This window comes from Hemitrygon akajei, chromosome 10 (genome assembly GCF_048418815.1).
Source record: "Hemitrygon akajei chromosome 10, sHemAka1.3, whole genome shotgun sequence".
Lineage (NCBI taxonomy): Eukaryota > Metazoa > Chordata > Chondrichthyes > Myliobatiformes > Dasyatidae > Hemitrygon > Hemitrygon akajei.
In genome coordinates this window covers 30,896,924-30,918,258 of record NC_133133.1, presented here as the reverse complement: position 1 = coordinate 30,918,258, position 21,335 = coordinate 30,896,924, and the positions used below count along the sequence as shown (strand labels likewise).

The 21,335-nt window shown below is 36.0% G+C and overlaps 1 protein-coding gene across 3 annotated transcripts in view; it reads left to right on the top strand.

Annotated features, from left to right (window-relative positions):
• Window positions 1-20,822, top strand: part of LOC140734268 (ubiquitin carboxyl-terminal hydrolase 12) — a 45,636-nt gene extending 24,814 nt beyond the window's left edge. The window contains exons 6-10 of one of the 3 annotated variants that reach the window (XM_073058001.1): window positions 781-849; window positions 10,083-10,166; window positions 10,908-11,105; window positions 12,302-12,380; window positions 16,947-20,822. In XM_073058001.1, the coding sequence (XP_072914102.1) occupies window positions 781-849; window positions 10,083-10,166; window positions 10,908-11,105; window positions 12,302-12,380; window positions 16,947-17,048 (532 nt within the window). In that variant the 3' untranslated portion in view covers window positions 17,049-20,822. The remainder of the gene's footprint in view (window positions 1-780; window positions 850-10,082; window positions 10,167-10,907; window positions 11,106-12,301; window positions 12,381-16,946) is intronic. The other 2 variants (XM_073058002.1, XM_073058003.1) reach the window with 2 other exon arrangements.
• The last annotated feature ends 513 nt before the right edge of the window (window positions 20,823-21,335 follow it).

Sequence of the window (21,335 nt, the reverse complement as noted above, 5' to 3'; positions counted from 1 at the left end):
AGGAAGTGCTGAAAGCAATGGCTAAGATACTTTCAAAAGAAAGGGGTTGAAGTAGTTGGAATGGGTGGAGTCTGGCACAGAGTTTAAACACAACACAGACAATTTTTGTCAAATGCTTGTTTTGTGTGTGTATTGTATATTTTTATGCAAGAATGATCTGAGTTTATCTTTTCCCTCCTTTGCTGTAGTCTTCTGCTTTTTCACTCCATATAAAGTTAACAAATTTTTGTTAATTTAGTGACAATTCTGCTTAGACTACATTCCGAGTTCTAGCAAACTTCATATTCCCTGTTGAATAAAGAAGTATCGGTATATTATTTGGCGATTGTGTTCTTTCTATTTCATTGCTTTCAGGACTTACCAAAAATTGCTAAATTTTGTCATAATCTTGTTGTGTTGTCATATTCTTATATTTGAGATATATAAATTTTGTGATTAAAGTGATAAAGGTTTTTAATCACTGATAATCTAAATCTGAACAATAGGAAAAATAATAGGAACATAGAAAATTTTTGTATATGCAGAAAATCCAACTCATGAATTTTACGCCAGTTAAACTTATGACGTTATTTATATCACTTGTTCACCTACTTTGAGGAATGCAACATGCCTTTCTATGTATCTGCTTGTGAAAAAAACGAATGTGATACAATTTTAGCCTCCATGTTCCTCAAACCTTTTCCAACAATTCTTGATCCAGCCCTCTTATAAAATAAATATTCTTTGACCCCAATTTCATTGTCTTTTCTGGGAATCCACATATCCTGTATGCTGTTGAAGAGAAAAAAAAATCCTCTTGAATTCCAACTTGAAGTTTATGATCTTTAGACCTTTCAAGAAGCAACTTGTGTATGTACCTATTTATTTTTAATCCTTGGTAATGCTATTGCTAGCAGTTTGTTAATAACCTTGCTTGAAAATAACTTTATTTTGGTTATATTCACTTTTTGTTCTATTCATTCAAGAGATGTGAGGATAACTGGAAAGGGTGGCATTTATTGTCCTTCCCAAAAAGCCTGAGAAGGTGCTGATGAGCTGCCACCTTGAACTGCTGCAGGTAATTTTGTGAAGGTTCTCGCACAACGATGTTAGGTAGGGTATACTCCATAGGCTATCCTGGATAGAACTTGTTGCTCAGACTTGCTACACTGCACATCGGACTTCCATTTTCCAGATGGGGAAGACCAAAGGAGCTGATGCTCCACACCTGAGAGTATACTACCCAGAGGAACTATGATGCCCTGTAATAACCTCCATCTTCATGCCAGGTGGTTCAATGTTGCCAAGACTTTTGGACTGTTTATAAATGGCTCCAATATTTAGAGATGATTTAAATTATTTAATAATAAAAATAATTACACTAGTATGATTAATTTAATTCAGATCCCCTTAAAATACAAACAAGTAATTAAAAGCAAAAAAGGAAAATAACTCATGTTATTTATCTTTTTCTACATGGTTCAAATATATGGTGTCATTAAATTGCCTAACATGTTCAAAGTAAATTTATTATCAAAGTACTTAACAGTATGTGTCACCATGTACAACCCTGAGATTCATTTTCTTGTGGGCAAATGCAAGAAACACAATATAATCAATGAAAGACCACATCTAAAAATACAGACAACACTCACTGTACAAAAAAACACAATCTCTGCAAATACAAAAGAAAGAGAAGGCAAGAAAAGTAATAATAAAAAATAAATAAGCATTAAATATCAAAAACATGAAATGAAGAGTCGTTGAAGGTGAGTCCCTTGATTGTGAAAACAGTTCAGTGATGGGGAAACTGAAGCTGAGTGAAGTTATTCCTTTTGGTTCAAGAGTCTGATGGTTGAGGGGTAGTAACTGTTCCTGAATCTGGTAGTGTGGTTCCTGAGGCTTCTGTACCTTCTTCCTGATGGGGTAGCAAGAATAGAGCATGGCCTTGATGATGGAGCTCTTTGATGTGGATACTGCTTTCCTGCAACAGCGTTCTGTTTAGCTGTGCTCAGTGGTGAGGAGGGCTTTACCCATGATGGACTGGGCCCTGCCCACTATTTTTTGTAGGCTTTTCCATATGAGGGCATACCAGGCCGAGATGCAACCAGTTAATCTACTTTCCACCACACACCTATAAAGGTTCATCAAAATATTAGATGATGTGCTGTATCTTCGCAAACTTCAAAGAAAATAGAGGTGTTGACGTGCTTTCTTTGTAATGGCACTTACCCTAAATGTGAGTAGCGAGAGGTTAGACATGCTGACCAACATGGACTTCTTCGTTTGCCACAGGGTGCCCAAGTATGCTAAGTCCTAAGCAGATGAGTTAGCATAATGCAGTCTATTGAAGAACTGGCAATATACAATATATCCAAGTAGACTTGGAAGATAACTTGTGAATAGTGTATCTCCCATTTACCTGTCATCCTTGTCCTCTTAAAGTGATAGGGATTGTACATTTGTCAAGCACTACTGAAGAGATCCTAATGAGTCAGTTCATGATTTGTTTCTTTTATTGAGATGCATTGTGGAATCAGTACTTCGAGCCACACTGCCCAGCAATGCCTGATTTAGCCATAGCCAGACAGGACAATTTACAATGACCAATTAACCTACTAACTGGTATGTCTTTAAACTATGTAAGGAAACCAGAACATCCAGTGATATCCTGCACATTCTATGGGGAGGACTTACAGACTCCTTATAGATGACATCAGAATTGAACCCCTAACTCCTGACACTACAAACTGTAATACTGTTGCACTAACTGCAACTGCTACACTGTGGCATCCTTGTAGGAGTTTCTGTATTACATTTTGCATTTGGTGCACAATGCAACTTCGGTAGTGCCATTGTTGAAGAAGCAAGTATTTAAGACGGGCAGTGTGCCCAACAAGTAGCCGCTTCAAGCAAATTCTTTTGAGTTTCATTGAGATCCGTGTCCAGGAAAATGGAAAATATTCCGTTGGATGTAGATAGTTTCAAAATATAGGGCAGTGCAGGTGATGCTTGCTTATGTTTTTGGTCATTGCTGCCAAACCTATCCAGTTTTATTTACCCTAGATGTTAATGCCACAGATTAGCAAAGAATGACGGCTGGACAATGATCGTCGTTTGACAGGTACAGCTGCAAGAAAAAGATACTGAACCCTTTGCAATTACCTGCTTTTCTGCATTAATTACTCATAAAATGTGTTCTGATCTTCATATAAGTCACAATAATAGACGAGCACAATCTGCCTAAAGCGATAACGTACAAGCAAATGTATTATTTCTCATCAATACTGAGTACACCACTTAAACGATTCAAAAAAGTATGTGAACTTCTGGGGTAATGCCTTCTACAAAAGCTATTTGGAGTTAGGTATTGCAATCAATTAGATGGGATTGGAGGTGTGGGTTGTAGAGGTGCCCTGCCCTATAAAAAAGACACACAAAGTCAGGTTACTGACAGAGCCTACTCTTCTTAAAAAAGATCTGTTTATGTGCACCATGCCTTGATCAAAACAACTTTCAGAGGACCTTAGAAGAAGAATTGTAGAGATGCACGAAGCTGGAAAAGGCTGTAAAAGCATTTCTAAAGACCTAAATGTTTATCAGTCCACAGTAAGAGAATTTGTCTGCAAATGGAAGAAATTCAGTACTCTCCCTAGGAGTGGGTGTCCTGCAAAGATCACACCAAGAGCACAACATGCAATGCTGAAGGAGGTGAAAAGAACCCATGGGTAACAACAAGAAAACTGCAGAGATCTCTAGAACTTGCTAAAATTTTTTCATGTGTCCACTATAAGAAAAAAACTGAGCAAGAATGGTGTTTGTGGAAGGACACCACGAGGAAACCACTGCTCTCCAAAAAAAACATTACTGCTCATCTCAAGTTTGCCAAAGATCACCTGGATGTTCCACAACATGTCTGGGACAATGTTCTGTGGACAGATGAGACAAAAGTTGACCTGTATGGCAGAAGAGCACTTCTTGCTATGTTTGGAGGAAAATGGGCATTGCACACCAACACCAAAACTTCATCCCAACTATAAAGCATGGTGGAAGGAGCATCATACTTTGGGGTTCCTTTGCTGCTTCAGGGCCTGGACAGCTTGTAATTGTTGATGGAACAGTGAATTCAAAATGATAGCAAGGCATTTTTCAGGATGAATTTCATCAACTGAAACTTAATAGAAGTTGATGATGCAACAAGACCATGATGCAAAAGACAAGACAAAAAACAACAGAATAGTTTTAAAAAGAAGAAAATTTGTGTTCTGGAGTGGCCAAGTCATAGTCCAGACCTTAATCCAATTGAGATGCTTTGGCATGACCTGAAGAGGGCTGTGCATGCAAGGTATCCCAGAAATATTGATGAACTGAAATAGTTTTATAGGGAGGAATGGTCTAAAATTCCTCGTCACTGTTTTGCAAATCTGATCAGCAGTTATAGCACTTGTTTGATGGAGGTTATTGTTGCTGAAGGAGATTTTACCAGTTATTAAATGCAAGAGTTCATATACTTTTTCATCCTGGACCGTGAATAAACAATGTGTTCAATAATAACATGAAAAGTACAATTGCTTGTGTTATTAATTTTGGTAGATTAAATTTGTCTATTATTGTGACTTAGAAAAAAATTAGGCCACATTTTGTGAGTAACTAATGCAGAAAACCAGGTTATTGCAAAAAGTTAACAAACTTTTTCTTGCCATTTCTTACCAGTTCAAGTCCTAATGCAGTCTAAATGTTGCTGCATTCAAGTGTGGTCTGCTTCATTATCTGAGGAGCTGTGAATAAATTTGAATCATCTGTAATCATCAGCAAACACATTTTGATTGAGAGTGGGTCCTTAACAGAACAACTAGAGGTAGGCCAAGAACACTGTCCTGAAAAACTCAGACTGTATTGTGATAAGGTTATCTCCAACAAATGCAAATTGTCATGCTCAGATTGTTGGCAAGGAACTGTTGCTTGATAGCTTTTCCTATGGCATCTTCATTCACTTTGATGACTAAGAGTAGCTAGTGAGGAAGTAAATAATCAGGCTGTATTTCTGCTGCTTTTTGTGGACATTGGCATCAAGCAATAAAGTGAAAACAGTGTTATTAGCAATAGTTTACAGCTTTGCTAGCAATGTGACTGTTTCTGATGCACCAATCTTCAGCACCGTGCTGGGATGTCATAGAGTATAGAGCGTTTTGTTATAGACTGTACGAAGTTTTTGAGATTTCGTAGAGTAATTGGTATTGTCCACTATAATGATGAGAACATGAGATGAGATGAGGTGGACAGACCACTTCTAGTGAACTTTATCTTCTCTATTTGCTTGTTGTTCTGTATCATTATTGTGGTGGGATATTTTTGGAGCATCCTTCCCCCGAGAATGGTGGACGCCACCATTTATGATTAGATGTAGTGGAATTGCAAAGCTTTAATCTGATACATCACTTGTCAGATGATTTAATTGTTTTTTTCCTGGACTGTTTTGTGTCAACCTGCTTTGTAGCTTCAATAGGATGGTGCCTTACTTTTAATTAGCTCTTTTTTTTTACATTTACAATTGAGCTAGAGTTGTCCTTGATTCATCAACTGGAGAAGGATGGTATTGGTAATTAGCAAAATGGTTATTTGCCAATGTTTGACCTGCTGTCATGAGACTTATAGGTTTCAGGAATCAATGTTGAAGATCTCAGGTCCAGTCAATTGCTTCTGCTTGCTGCCCTTTCTCCTGCTTGGGGACATAACGACAGCTGACAGTGGAGGATTCTGAGACATTGGCTGAAAGACACAATATTATGATTTCAACAAGCAATCTACTGGAGGATCTCAATGAATCAAGCAGCATCTCTGCAGCAGACCTGATGCAAGGTTTCAACTCAAAACATTGACAAATCCTCCGCCCCACCCCCACACCTCTCAAAGGTAGTGCTTGGCCCACTGAGTTGCAAGAGCAAATTGTTGCTCTAGATTGCGTCATCTGCAGTCTCTTGTAGCTTCAGTATTATGAGTGTGACTGCCACATAAACCAGCAGCCTGATTTTGGCATACAGTATATCTGTTTGTTGCTTTGAGTTGACTGGATGGGTTAAATAGAATGGTTGGCAGATTGGGTGCACATAGAATATTTTTTTTTTTAATTAATACACAACACCCCACAATATGAATTGATGCCATGGATATCAGATGTATATCAATTAAATAATGGCCTTCCTTGAGCCAAAATAAAGTTCTGGTTACTGTTCAGGTTATCCTCATTTTCTCTAATTAATTTCATTTTCAGTTATTTTAAACTGAAAACATTAACTATTGGGAGTAATGTTTAGACAATGGATAATATCCATATTTTGTGAAGATTTTTCAGAAACAACTGTTTTGCAGACTTTCAGTTAGCCATCCTGATCACTATGTTCATAAGGAGGAGTATAATTTGGAGTTCAGGTTGAAGGTAATATTTATCGGTTGATGTCGTGCAGTTGTAGTAGGTGGTTGGAAGAAGTTAAGAAGCTCCATTCTATCAGAACTTTCCAGGTCTTTTTGAATTGTAGCTCAGTTTATAAATTCCATTAACAATCTTGGGCAACTTCTTATATTTCTTTTCTGTTGCTTGCAGTACAGTTTGGTTCCACAGAGATGGTCTCTGCTACTATCTCCTAGTTTGTGTTGCCGATCAGCCTCATGACACACGTTTCATTGTCAGATTGATTTGCCATTCTTGTGTCAAACCTGCTTTTTCTCATCCTTCTATCAACTTCCATTTGGCCTTTTTTTTGACAACCTAAGCTCTGTCTTTAATACTTGTACTGAAAGTACATTTTCTAAGTTTTGTTTTCTGAAATCTGAGCAGAGAATTTTGTCTATGATATCACTTTGACATTTTTATGTTTCCTAATGATTTTAGATAATTTATGTTTAATTTTTATTTAAGAAGAGTCTATCTAGTGTGTTAAGGCAGGATTGATTAGATACTAGTCAAACCAAAATGTTCAAATTTGACTGTTTTACTTGAGTTGGGTCATTTTTAGTGCTACAGTTGGCCTAAACAAACAAGGTGTAGGAGGATTTCAGTGGATCAGGCAACATCAGTAAGGCAAATTAGATAGACAACATTTCAATATGCGACCCTTCATCTAGACTGTCCACTTCCCTCCACAGATGCTGCTGGACCTGCTAAATTCTTCCAGTATCTTGTTTATGCTTAATATTCCATCGTTTGGATTCTATCTCAAAACAGATTTTGTAAACATTGGGCTTTATCAGTTGCTGACTAATGAATCAAGCTTTTGTTTAAGAAAATTGTATGAACATGAGATTAGGTTCGTGTAATGTTTATGATAAATCTTTTGTGAGGAATAATAGTTTGATATACTGGATAAATGTTAATACTATCAACTTCCTTTGAATATGTAGTAAAATTTGCCACGCTCAGTAGATACATGTGCCATGTTTGTTAATAGCCTCATTTAATAAATGGGGTGCTTTGATTTGACTGCTGCAGTTGTTGCCAGAATAAATAAATGAATTTTGAACTTAAAATTAAACGTAGTTTGGAAAGAGAAAAAGCTGCTGGATTGAGGTTGTGCTGTCCAACAATGGATCGTTAACTGCACTTAATACATTTTTAACACTGTAATCTGTGGACAGGACCTAAACAAAATAAAATTACAATTTGCATAGCAGATAATAAATAATTCTAGTACAAAATTCAAGGAAGACTTGGCATTTATGTTTCTGTTTTGTGGCTATATATTGGTTTTGAAATAAATTAGAAAGTTTTTAAAACTTTGTAGCTTTTATCCCAGATCAGTGTCTGTTTTTCAAGACAGAAAATGTGTGGTTAGTTCTAAAGCTATTTGAGGTCAAGTTTTCACATGGAGAGAAGTAGTTAATCAATTTCAAACTCTCTTTGAGGAAAAGCGAAGTATTTTTATAAAATATTGCATTGCGTGTTGAGATCAGTTCAGTAAACTTAGAAGTACCATTTCCATTATGGTAAGTGAGTGTAATCACATGAATGTTGGGGGGCGGGGTGGGGTGGTACTTGTTGGCTAATTAAATCCTGCCTTTTCCAGATAATATACAATTGACTTTATCATGGAGCTAAGCTCAACCAGCAATTAACTTTTACTCAACCTATGGGAAGGTCCAGCTGAAACTCGAAAACTGCCATTACAGTCATGGGAGGCTTACCTACTAAAGCAATTTTTGGTATGTGCTCATCTGTGGAAAAATGACTCTAGTTACCATAAGACCCATGATCATTAACTTTCTTTCTTGATAAGAAGTGAACCTGAAGAAACATAATTGTATCAAAAATATTTCCAAAGTTTTAATTTTTCGAAGTAAATGCTACTTTATTTAATTTTGCTTTAGGAAACAGGACATTTTCTGTGTTTTTCCACTGCTGGGTGCATACCTGTGATAGCAACATCAGGTAAGCTTTTTATTACTGAGATGATGGCAATTCAGTTTCAGTTAAACTGAAGTTCCCCAGTGGTTTGCCATTCTTGAGTAGTCTCTAGATAATACAACAGTGAAAAATTTAGAAGTCTTGGATGTGTCGTGTTCTGAAGAAGAATGTCTGCAAGGTTATTTCTGTATTTTTATTCTTTTCCTTCTTGTCTCCTGAAAATAATTTGCAAATGAAAATCATATGGGGTTTTTTGTAAAGGGTGGGAATTGAAGGAATAAACTTCGTATTTCAGCACTATCATCATATCACAGTGAGCATTCATTTGTATCAGTGGATAGCTGAGTGTGGGAGAATATTATTATTGGTTTTGCTCCATTAAAATAGGGACGGCACAGTGGTATAGGTCCATTAACTAGGATTGGAACCTCTTCTCTAGTGATGCACACATAGGGTTTGTACATTCTCCACCCGATTGTGGAGGTTTCCTCGCCATGTACCAAATACACAAAAAAAAATTTAAAAGGAAGATGCCGGTAATCTGGGGGAAAAAAACAAAATGCTGGAAACATTTGGCAGATCCAGCAGCATCTGTAGAAAGGAAGAGCAACACACACAAAACAGTGGAGGAATTCAGCCGGCAAGAAATGTTTTAGGTTGAATACCTCTCTTGCAAGTTAAGTTTGGCTGAAGATAGGTATTAATTAAGTCGGAACCTCCCAGAATGCTAACTCGTTATAATGTCTCAGTTTCTAAAAGTAGTTCAAACTGAGGTCACAAGATAGTTTTATTATACCTTAACTCTTATCCTTCATTTGTTATCTATCTTGATTCACTTTCTCTTTGGAACTGAATGAGGGTTTACAACTTACTGATAACTTTCACCACAAGAAAATCAGTATTCTCTTTCTTTTCTCTTCAACAACTTACTTTTCTGAAAAGACAAAATCCACCCACAACTTTAATATTGATCCTAAATGTGTAAAAGCTCTTTGAGCATTCCCTGTCACAGCAATCAAGAAATGTCTGGAGCCTGATGGGGAATTTTACTCTGGTTTTGCATATCATCTCTGTTTTGTCAATCCTAATGTAACAAACTTAATCTTTCCTTTAAACACGTATTCCTATATGGTCTGCCTATTTCAATGTCCCTTTCTTGTGCTGAAGTAAACATTCTTGGCATTCAATTCTACTCAACTGCTGTAGGAACTATGAACTCTGGAACTAACATCTCAGTTTTTCCAGCCTGTATTATATCGTCCAGGTACTGCAGTGTTATTTACTGCAACAGTTTATCTGTTCTTAACTGGAGTGTGAGATATAAAGAGCATTATCTGAAGTAGTTTTTTTTGAAGACCAGGGAACGGAACAATTAAAAGATGACATTTTTTAGGAGTAAGACATTTTATTTGGAAGTACATGGTACATCAGACAATATCCTGGATTGTCGTGTCTCACTTATTCAGATAATCCTAACAACTCTCGCAGTTGAAGTACATGGGCTTCAATTAGATTCTTGGGAAATTAATTTTAGTAAATCTTATGACTGACTTGTGAAGCACCTACAGCAGCAGTTATACTTTTAGGGGTTCGATTTCAAAGTGATACTACTTTCATATACAAAGCATATTATACAATTTTCAAAATACTTTGATAAATCTTGATGTTCATTTGTTAATCTTTGATCATCTTTTCTGTTCTTTAGAGGATTCAGTAATACCGAGACATTGTGCAGTGAATATAAGTACTATTGTGAGCAGTGCCGTAGTAAACAAGAAGCACAGAAGAGGTAAGCACTTGAATCTTATAAAACCAAAATATGTATGGTCTGATTTATCAAATTTAAGCCTGCTTGCAAAATCTCATTATATTGCTTATACCTTGGATTGTTTCTTACTTTATTTGTACTGTCTCCCTGCACTGTGTCCTAACTTGATTACAACATAATATGAAAGTGATCTTGGTTAATTGTAATTTTTCTTAAACTTATTAATTTATGCAATTTTGGCATCACCAGCTAAGCCAGCATTTATTGCCCATCCCTAGTTATCCTTGAGAAGGTGGTGATGAGTTGCCTTCTTGAACTGCTGCAGTCCCTGAGGTGTAGGTACACCCACAGTGCTGTTAGGGAGGGAATTCCATGATTTTGACCCAGCGACAATGAAGGAACAATGATTTGTTTCCAAGTCAGGATGGTGAGTGACTTGGAGAGGGATTTCCAAGTGGTGGTGTTCCCAGGTGTCTGCTGTTCTCATCCTTCTAGATGGTAGTGGTCGTGGGTCTGTGAGGTGCTGCCTTAGGAGCTTTGGTGTGTTGTTGCAGTGCATCTTGTAGGTAGTACACACTGCTGCAACTGTTCGTCGATGGTGAATTGTAATAGAGAACTTTAAAATGTATGTTACTATTTTTTCAGATTTATGACCTTTATAAATTGTGAATTTCCAAAATAATAGTATTTCATATTTGCTGCAAGTTGAAATCGGTGCAAACTGTTAAAATAAAATGTTATTCTCCTCTCTTCCTTTTGCAGAATGAGGGTGAAGAAACTACCAATGATACTTGCTTTGCATTTGAAGCGTTTCAAATATATGGATCAACTACATCGATACACTAAACTCTCTTACAGGGTAGTCTTTCCTCTGGAGTTGAGACTCTTCAACACATCGGGTGATGCCACCAATCCAGATCGAATGTATGATCTTGTAGCTGTAGTTGTTCACTGTGGGAGGTAACTTGAAAGCTCTAAATTCTGTCAAAATTTTCGTAGATAACTCCTGCTACTTAACTGATACATGCAAATGATTTTTGAAGTTAAATATATTTAATACAATTAAGTAGTCCATATTTAAGTGTAGAATACATTAGCCTAGTAATATAAAAAAATATAATGGAGTAATTTTGATCATGCAGATTTACTTTAATCAATCAATACATTTATATAGTTAAATTTTGATGTATTGAATTCTTGTAACAAAATTCCAAACATATGATGAACAGTGAGTTGCTTATTGATCCATTCGGTTTATAGCAGCCTTGAGAAGAAATGCTTTCCACTGTATCTTGTCTTTGTGTGTATGTGCTTCAAGATCAAGCTGGAAGTGGTTGACTTCTAAACTGCCTTCAGAAATTGCCTAAGTATTCTGTTCAAGGGCAATAAATACCATCCTTGCTTGCAATGCTGACATCATTGATTGAATTAAAAAATAATGCAGATATAATAACTTATTATTATATATTGTCATCCCTTCTGGATGCTGCAGTAAAGAAATTAAACATGTTGATAGACCCAAACATGGTAATTTACCAGTTGCTCAAATAAGAAAAATCCACGCATTCTTTAGATAGTTGAAATGTAAACATGAACTCTGAGGAAGTTCATCTCCTTCCCCGAAGTGTGAAAAGTTGACCAAACAGTGTTTAATCACATTCCTTTATCACTTAACTGATCCCTCTGTTTCAGACCTCTCCATATTCTTATGCTAAAACCTTTAGCTCTAACTGTAGAATAACCGTTCTAATATTAATGATTTGCTCATTATAGGCTACATCACATTTTAATGTAAGGAGATTGTGAAACTTGCCTCCTGCATTCCTACAATTTAATATATTTCTCAATATTGTAGACTTCAAAGTGCAACTGATTAACTTTGAGAATTTAACTACAAACGTTGTAATTGCAGTTAATCAGCATAGTGAAACTGGCGAAGGCTCAGATTTACTCATTCCTTGAATGTAGGTACTTGTATTGCACTTGAATCATGACTTATCACCAATATTATTGTAGCACTTTGTAATACAAGTATGCCTTGTAAGGTCATTGGATAACATAAAAGTTACAAATTTATATCCTTTGTGACTTAAAACAGATTTATTTTAAGTAGAAATATGTAAAAGCTAACAGTACTTTTATCCTTTTTCTCATAGCGGGCCAAATCGTGGACATTATATCACCATTGTAAAGAGCCATGGGTTTTGGTTGCTCTTTGATGATGATATTGTGGAGGTAATTTCTTCTAATTATGAACATTAGCTCTGTGTTAAATTACTTTTAAATAATTTATAAGAAACGATCTCATTGAAACCTACCAGATACTGAATGTCCTGAATAGAGTGGATGTAGAGAGGATGCTTAATTAAGTAGTCTAGGATCTGAGGGCAAAGCCTGAGAAAAAGTGACATTGTTTCAAAACTAAGATGAAGAATGTTTTTCAGGCAGAGGGCGGCAATTCTTTTGAATTCGTTGCCACAGAAGACTGTGGAGGGCATGTCATTGGCTATATTTAAGACAAAGGTTGACAGGTTCTTGATTGGTAAGTTAGTTATCGGTTAAATGGAGAAGGTAGGATAATGAGAATGAGAAAAAAAATCATCCATGATTGAATAGTGAAGTAGAGTCAATGGGTTAAATGGCCTAATTTTGCTTCTATATCATATAGACTTCTGATGTAATTCATTTTGTTTTTGGAACATTGTATGGAAAACTCTCAAGATAGTGAAGGAATGGTGAATGATCCACAGATGCAAAAGGTATCCAGTTGTAAAATAGTTGCTACCAGTTTTATGGTTTTAAAAATGGTCCCAATTGTACTTTAAAGGAAATAAGTACATGCCATTACCATCAACCTCTGCAGAGGGAAAGCATGTAGCTACCTACTTAGCAATAGTTAGGCAAATATTTTCAGAAGTTAATTACAGGTTGAGTACCAATTACACTAAATGCTTTTTAGAAGTGTTGTGAATTTTGGATTTTTTTGAATTTTGGAATATATAATAAGACAGCTTGGGATCACTATCATTTCTAACTCTGAATTTATGTGCAACTGGTAAGTGGTCTTTGTCTTAAACTTGTTTATCACACATGTACTTAACAGTAAAAATTATTACATAGCATTAATACAGTGAAAATGTGTGTGCAGGGTAACAAAAGCAGCACTGGAGTATCGGGAGAATATCTGAATCAAGTAACGGCAGGCTTCCTGTCTCCACCTATGATGTCATGTTTTGATTACAAAGTTACAGTACACTATTTGTATTTTACTCTTTTAGGCTTTATGCAATATATTAAAAAAAAAGCATTCTAAACTTGTTCTGTTGTTCAGTAACAATATTCGAAAACTCATCAATGAATTTCTCTGCTGCTTCAAAAATTTCAAACAAAGGAAAATCTGCAGATGCTAGAAATCCAAGCAAGACCCACAAAATGCTAGAGGAACTCAGCAGGCCAGGAAAAGAGTACAGTTGATTTTTCGGGCCAATACCTTTTGTCACTGGAGAAAAAGAGATGAGTAAGAAGGTGGGGAGAAGGGAGGAAGAAGCACAAAGTGATGGATGAAACTGGGAGGGGGTGGGGTGAAGTAAAGAGCTGGGAAGTCAACTGGTGAAAGAGATACAGGGCTGGAGAAGGGGGAATCTGATGGTCATCGAGGGAAGGGAGAAGGCCATGGATGAAAGAAAAGGGGGAGGGAGGTAATGGACAGGTAAGGAGGTAAAGTGAGAGAGGGAATGATGGGGGGGGGGGGTGCATACTGGATGTTCAAGAAATCGATGTTCATGCCATCAGGTTGGAGGCTACCCAGGTAGAATAAAGAGTTGGCTGTTCTAACTTTGAGTGTGACCTCATTGTGACAGTACAGGAGGCCATGGACTGACCTGTCGGAAGTTCTGTGAGATTCTTGGGCCGTCTTGCATACACTGCTCTTTTGAGGTCTAGCCGCAGATTTTTGATGATGTTTAGATCGGGGGATTGTGAGGGCCATGGCAAAACCTTCAGCTTGCGCCTCTTGAGGTAGTCCATTGTGGATTTTGAGTTGTGTTTAGGATCATGATCCTGTTGTAGAAGCCATCTTTTCATCTTCAGCTTTTTTACAGACGGTGTGATGTTTGCTTCCAGAATTTGCGGCTATTTAATTGAATTCATTCTTCCCTCTACCAGTGAAATGTTCCTCGTGCCACTGGCTGCAACACAAGCCCAAAGCATGATCAATCCACCCCTGTGCTTAACAGTTGGAGAGGTATTCTTTTCATGAAATTCTGCACCTTTTTTTTTCTCCAAACATAACCTTTGCTCATTGTGGCCAAAAAGTTCTATTTTAACTTCATCATTCCACAGGACTTGTTTCCCAAATGCATCAGGCTTGTTTAGATGTTCCTTTGCAAACTTCTGAATTTTGTGGTGAGGACGCAGAAAAGGTTTTCTCCTGATGACTCTTCCATGAAGGTCATATTTGTGCAGGTGTTGCTGCACAGTAGAACAGTGCACCACCACTCCAGAGTCTGCTAAATCTTCCTGAAGATCTTTTGCAGTCAAGCAGGGCTTTTGATTTGTCTTTCTAGCAATCCTACGAGCGGAAAGTTTTCTTGGTCTTCTCGACCTCAACTTGATCTCCACCATTCCTGTTAACTGCCATTTCTTAATTACATTACGAACTGAGGAAACGGCTACCTGAAAACACTTTGCTATCTTCTTATATCCTTCTCCTGCTTTTTGGCATCATTATTTTAATTTTCAGAGTGCTAGGCAGCTACTTAGAGGAGCCCATGGCTGCTGATTGTTGGGACAAGATTTGAGGAGTCAGGGTATTTATAAAGCTTTGGAATTTGCATCACCTGCCCTTTCCTAATGATGACTATGAACAAACCATAGCCCTAACAAGCTAATTAAGGTCTGAGACCTTGGTAAAAGTTATCTGAAAGCTCAAATCTCTTGCTTAAAATGTTGAAAAGAATGTTTCATCTTTAACTTTATGACTTTTGGAGATCAGTTCATCTTCTACTCACTTAACTATTCACAATAACAGAAATTTTGACCAGGGGTGCCCAAACTTTTGCATGCCACTGTATCTTCACTCTGCTGTTGAATCCACTCTTTCAATACACGATCAAAATCTCATTTTTCACTTTATGCAGTGTTTTTCTATTTTTCACTAACTTCTGTCCATTATTCGAAAGTTCAATGTAAATTCATTGTCACCGTACACCTACATGTGAAGTCGCTTCTCAGACTGTCTGGTGCACAGAGACCCACGCATTACTGGGAACTTTTGCAGTTCTTTGTGGAATTTTCCATTTGTGATGTCATGTCAGCGCTCAAAAAATTTCAGATTTTAGAGGTTTCTGGATTTTGGATTTTCAGATGACAGTACTCAACCTGCAGTCTAAGTATTAGCGCCAGGATATTTCCTTTATAGAGAAAGACTGGAAAATTTAGGATTACTTTCTTCAGGTAAGAGGTTATCAAGGTGATAAGAAGCTTCAATAGAAAAAATACATTCTGACCTAAAGTACTCAAATTTTATTCTTATAAGTAATTTTAAAAGAGAATTGACTGGAACATTATAATGCATGATGCAAAGGATATAATTCAAAAGCAGCACAGATATAATCTGGTAAGTGGTACAGAGCTGTAAATTTATGATTCCATAAAAAAATCCCCATCAATCATATCTGATTTTTGACTAAATGAAATTTTTTGGGCATATAAAAGTCACATGACTACTAGTGCCAAGTGTACCAAAAAGTGTGTATTTTATGTCATTACTGAAATTAATTTTAATACACTTCAATTCATAAAAACAGTGCTATTTACCAACTCTATCAGTATTTATTATTGACATCCAACGCAGAGTATACACTCCAGTCCTTCGAGCCACGCCATCCAGTAATCCCTCAATTTAACCCCAGCCTAATCACAGGACAGTTTGCAATGGCCAATTAACCTACCAACTGGTACGTCTTTGGACTGTGGGAGGAAACCAGAGCACCCGGAGAAAATCCACGTGGCTATGGGGAAAATGTACAAGCTCCTTACAGGCAGTGGGAGGGAGATTTAACAGTGGAGTATTCAACACTCCAGTTCTAAGGCTGAACTTCTGTGTGTTAACATTCCCAGAAACCAAAATGTGATGCAAGAGAAAACTGAAAATATATAGGCTTACTACTGATTTTCTGTGATATTTTATTAACTCATTATGTTTTGATAGTCATTTAGAAAAAGAAATGACACTTAAATCAAATTTTATAGTAAATCTAATTTGTACAACAGCAACCTGAAGACGGGCGGAAAATTTTGCTGATAATCAGTTTCTCTATGTAACATCTGCATTTTCTCCACTTGTAGTATTGGATATATGAAGGAGCTGTGCACTTCCAGTATTTAATGTTTTTATTTAAGATTTTCAATGTATGGAATCCCCCATTTCAGTGGGTTTTTAAAAGAAGTATTTTTAAGCTAATAGTAATAATGAGTAATTTTTATTTAATGTATTAAACTAGCTAATCTGTGGGAGATCCAGAATTGTAGTTATTTAGTTTTAAGAATGCATTGAATGGCATAAACTATAAATCATATCAATTATGAAATGTAAACTTATTTATTAAAGTCCTGTTTTAAATCATTTTCATCAAGTCATTTGGAAAAGCTATTAGTACTAAAAATAATATTTGTTTCTATTAACTTTTTGCTTCTTCGTGAAATATTTTAATGGCTAAACAATAAAGTAATAGTGAAACAAACAAGAACATTGTAGTGAAATATTCAACATTAAACCTGAATGTTCTTTTCAAATTGCAGAAAATAGATGCTCAAGCAATTGAAGAGTTCTATGGGTTAACATCAGACATCTCCAAAAACTCAGAATCAGGTTATATTCTTTTCTACCAATCAAGGGACTAAGGAATTTCAAGTGCAAATTACTCGTCATCCTGAAGGAAGCTAGTTCTCAACGGGATTCTCTCCTAATGTGGTGGGACTGGAACCAGCTAAAGAGAATAATGAATAGCAAGGATATTTTGGTATGCAGGCTGAGAGTATGAATGTATGCTGACAGCATGATGGCACAAGACATTTGTGTTCCTTACCACTCTCTTCCTGTTGCTATGTATCATCTTCCAAAATCATTGTACACAATTTAGGTGTAAAAAAAAAACAAGTTGGTCCAACTGCTTTTTTCAATAACTTTTTTTAAACTAGTTTTCAATAATATAATTTGACTTTTTTAAGCATATTTGACACTACTGTAAATTATTTAGTTACTAATGTATTAAGTCAATTGATTTCAGCATTGAAAACATTCTGATATGGCAAAACATTGATTATATTTTTAAAAACTCTAATTCTGAAAGTTTTCTTTAAGATTTAATTTTTTAAATGGAATGCATTCTATTATTTCTACCCCCATCAAAATTATGGGGGTTCAGTTATCACTATTGAATTTCTATGCTTATGAAGCACTGAGGCGTATTGGCTTGCAGTAGAACTAGGGTGATGATGAGGGCTATATTTGACACCAGGTGCTGCTGAATCTTTAATTCTTGCAACAAAGTAGACAAAATTATGCATATAAAGTTGTGAGAAGTGAATGAAATTTGATACCTATAAAAGTTTGAAAATAATATGGAAACGCCTTGATCAGTTTTTATTTTACTCCACCTCAGTTCCAACCAGCTTAAATTCTCCCCATCCTCTTCCCCACCCTCTTTCCCCACAAACTGGTAAATGAACACTCCCTTGTGACCAGTGGGCCAAGTACAGTGTTAATAATGACACTGTGAACACGAACTTCAGCTACTGTAATGGAAAGTTATTCAGGTCATTAGAGACATGTATTTTGTATATTGGGTTCAACATTTTTACAAACAAAACATACGTGATTTGAAAACTTGCAGGATACACTATTGTGTCAGATGTATTATAGATTGAAAACCTGTTACAAAGTGCACTTTTGATACAGATTTATAAATATCTAAACAGGCATAACTTATGAGGTGTGTTTTGACACAGTCTTGTATTCCAAGGACGCTGCCTGTGTTGAATAAAGGTAACACATGGTCCAAAAGAAATTCGAAAGTGATTCTGTGCAGTATTTATAAAGTGGCCAATTAAGGCTGTGGTGTAATGAATGGACTTCAATTAGCAGTTGCTTGTTGTACCTTCCTGTTTCTGTTCCTTCCTTTTTAGCCTCTCAGTGCCTTGCACCATGCCCATTAACAGAAACAACTGACTCAAGTCTATACTGGAAGGGTGTGAGCTTCCCATGCCACTATGTGATGCAAACCTGTGAAGCTTCAGCACGTTCTACTGCTTCAAATTATTATTAGCTGTCAAGTGTACTGCATGTTGAGTTACGGTGAGAGTTGTTTCTCTTAACATGCCTTACTCTGTGATAACAGTGAAGATCCTAACAAAGGAAAAGAGAGATTAATATAGATTCTTCAGTGGCTAATATTACTTCTCATTGTACCCAGCTAGGATGAAATACACTTTTTAGCTTACTTGCATCATGCACTTGGAAAAACCATTGCAGGACTAGTTACAGTAGGTTTATTAGAACTTGCTGTTATATTTTTCAGCATATACAATTACCTGGTGATATTGTTTTTGGATAATCATTGGAGGTGGGATATTTTTCCTGAATTGTTTGAATAGAATCAGAAAAAAATTTTTCATGGAAATAACAGCCACATCCACACAACTCTATTAAAAAGCTATGGGGTAAATGAAGTGATTTTTAAGTTGCCCCATAGCTTTATAATAGTGTAACTTAATAGCACCTAATTTACCATAATCCTTCCAGAGGAAAATAGTTTCCATTATTTTTATGCTCACATGAACAAATATAAACAAGCAATGGATAGTGGATATTATGCAAGGTCTATAATAACTTCAGTCATCACAATTTTAATTTTAGCAATATTCTTAAGTGACGTCCTCTCATCAGATCCTGGTTCTGCTTAGAAAACGGGTGCACTCAGAATCCTCATTTGCAGTTGTGCAAAACTTTGTTATTGTGTTGTTTTTGTATAATATGTGAGTACATTCTTCTGAGTTGACATTTTATTTATTTTTCAGTTAACACAGCTTCCATGACCTTGCAATTAGCATGCCAATGCAAAGGGATCAGTGTAGATCACAACATTTTCAGGTGACTGCATCTTCATGACTACCTTAACTGCTTTTGACACCTCGTGAAGAGAAATTTTAGGGTCAGTTTTGTTGGCTCGTGGTTGAGTTTCTGGGAAGGCTGCTGTATTTCTTAAGAAATTTGTCAAATCTCCATTTAATTTTGTTGATGAAGATTGTTGATAGGTGGAGATTGTGTCAGGAGAAAACAGATGTGCCAGGGCAAAGATCAAAGGGTACTAAATTTAGGTGTAGCATGGTAAGGGCTATTTAAACATTTTAAGTTGGGGGGGTTGAAGTGCATGTGCAATTGGAATATGTTAAAGCAAAAGGCTTCTTAGTGTAATAGTTTATTTTTTTCATATCTACCCAAAACACCAATTGACCATCTGTTGACAGATGCTTCCTGACCTGAATGCATCAAATCTATTTCCATGACTCCATGTTCCTTGTTTTTAGCAATTTGTTATAAGGAAATTAAACATCTTAGGTTGAAATAAACTGTCAGGTCTCTTGAATAATGTTTGCTTTATAGCAGTGACAACATTGGCAAATTATCCACATGGTAATCTTTGTAGAAAGTAAAGGAAAATCCAAAATTTAAAATTTAGTTTTGTTTATTTCTCATATCAGCCACTGTGTTTTCTTTTGAGTTGGTCTATCAGTTAATGCTTAATTCTGGGCAGCTTTGTTTTTGAGCAGTGATCTAAGATTGGTTCTGCTTATTTAAATCAAACACAATGGACTATCATTTCAACACATTGATCTGTATTTTAAGTGGTTCCCAGTGGCACAAGGCCAAAAATGAACCAACAATCCTTAATTATTTCTCTTTATCCTTCTCAAAATAGCTTTAATGCTATTAAGTTTTTACTTTGGAGGGAAATGAAGCAGTCATAGCCACTCTTAAAAATTCCACAAGGGAGTATTGCATTTCCAATTCTTTCCCATGAACTTACTTCTAAAGAGAGACTTTTACATAATCTGACTTTCTGTGGATGTACACTAGGCATTTTGCAATATTATGACAGCTTAAGTGAATATTAGTACTGATCCATGATACTTGATTCATCTTCTCTCATCTGTCTTTGGTGGAAGGTTTTTTTTTACTCTTCAATGTTCCCACATTATATGTTGTGTATATATAACTCTTTCTATTCCAAATTCTTGGATTCCATTCAGAGGTCATATCAATAAACTGAGTCTATTTTTCCACATACAAGTGCTATAATTCTTTAAATGGTTTCCTGTTTATTTATGAGGCAACACAAAACTTAGAGAGTGTTTTGTTTACCTATTTTTCATCATTCTCCTTCCAAGGCTAAACATCAGTAATGTGCCTGAAAGACTTTATTACTGTGAAAAGCTGTTAATCAGGGTAGCTATTTTCTTTACTTGATACACTTTTAAACTGTCATTTGACTTGGTTTTCGGTTGTTCACAAACCAGATGCATTTTTGTATACGTCTCTTTGAATCTGGTTGACCTATGTGTTTGTATCACATTATGGTGAGATAAATAAATGCCCACATTTGCAACTGCAATAAATTGCTCAGTCTTGACTACTGAAGTTTTAGAAATCCCTGTACTATACAAATTCATGTAGTCTGATGTTAAACTATTGTCAATTTCCTAATTGGTACTAAAGTAGGAGCATGTGAATATATAAACAATACATTCCAGCACCAATTGCTTTGGTCTCTATTGCCTTTTATTTTTAGTTAGATATTGACTAAATGTCAGGCATTGTTTATAGTTCAAGGTTATGAAAGATGATAATAATACAAAGCCCACAAAGAAATTTAGAAGTAATAAATTAATTCTTTAAATGGCATATTGAATGTTGAAATTTCCAGTCAAAATTTTAGAATAAAGTTTTTTGATTTTTGTTTACTATTTTGAGTATTCACCCTCTCAAGCCCTTGACATCACTGAGGAGCAGTAGTTTTGTTCCATGGAAGTATGTTGTCTTTCCACTTAATGCCTGAAAATGTCTCCCTAGATTTTTAATATTGTTGATTAACTTTGTCTTTTAATGTACAACTTAAAACAGGCCCTAAC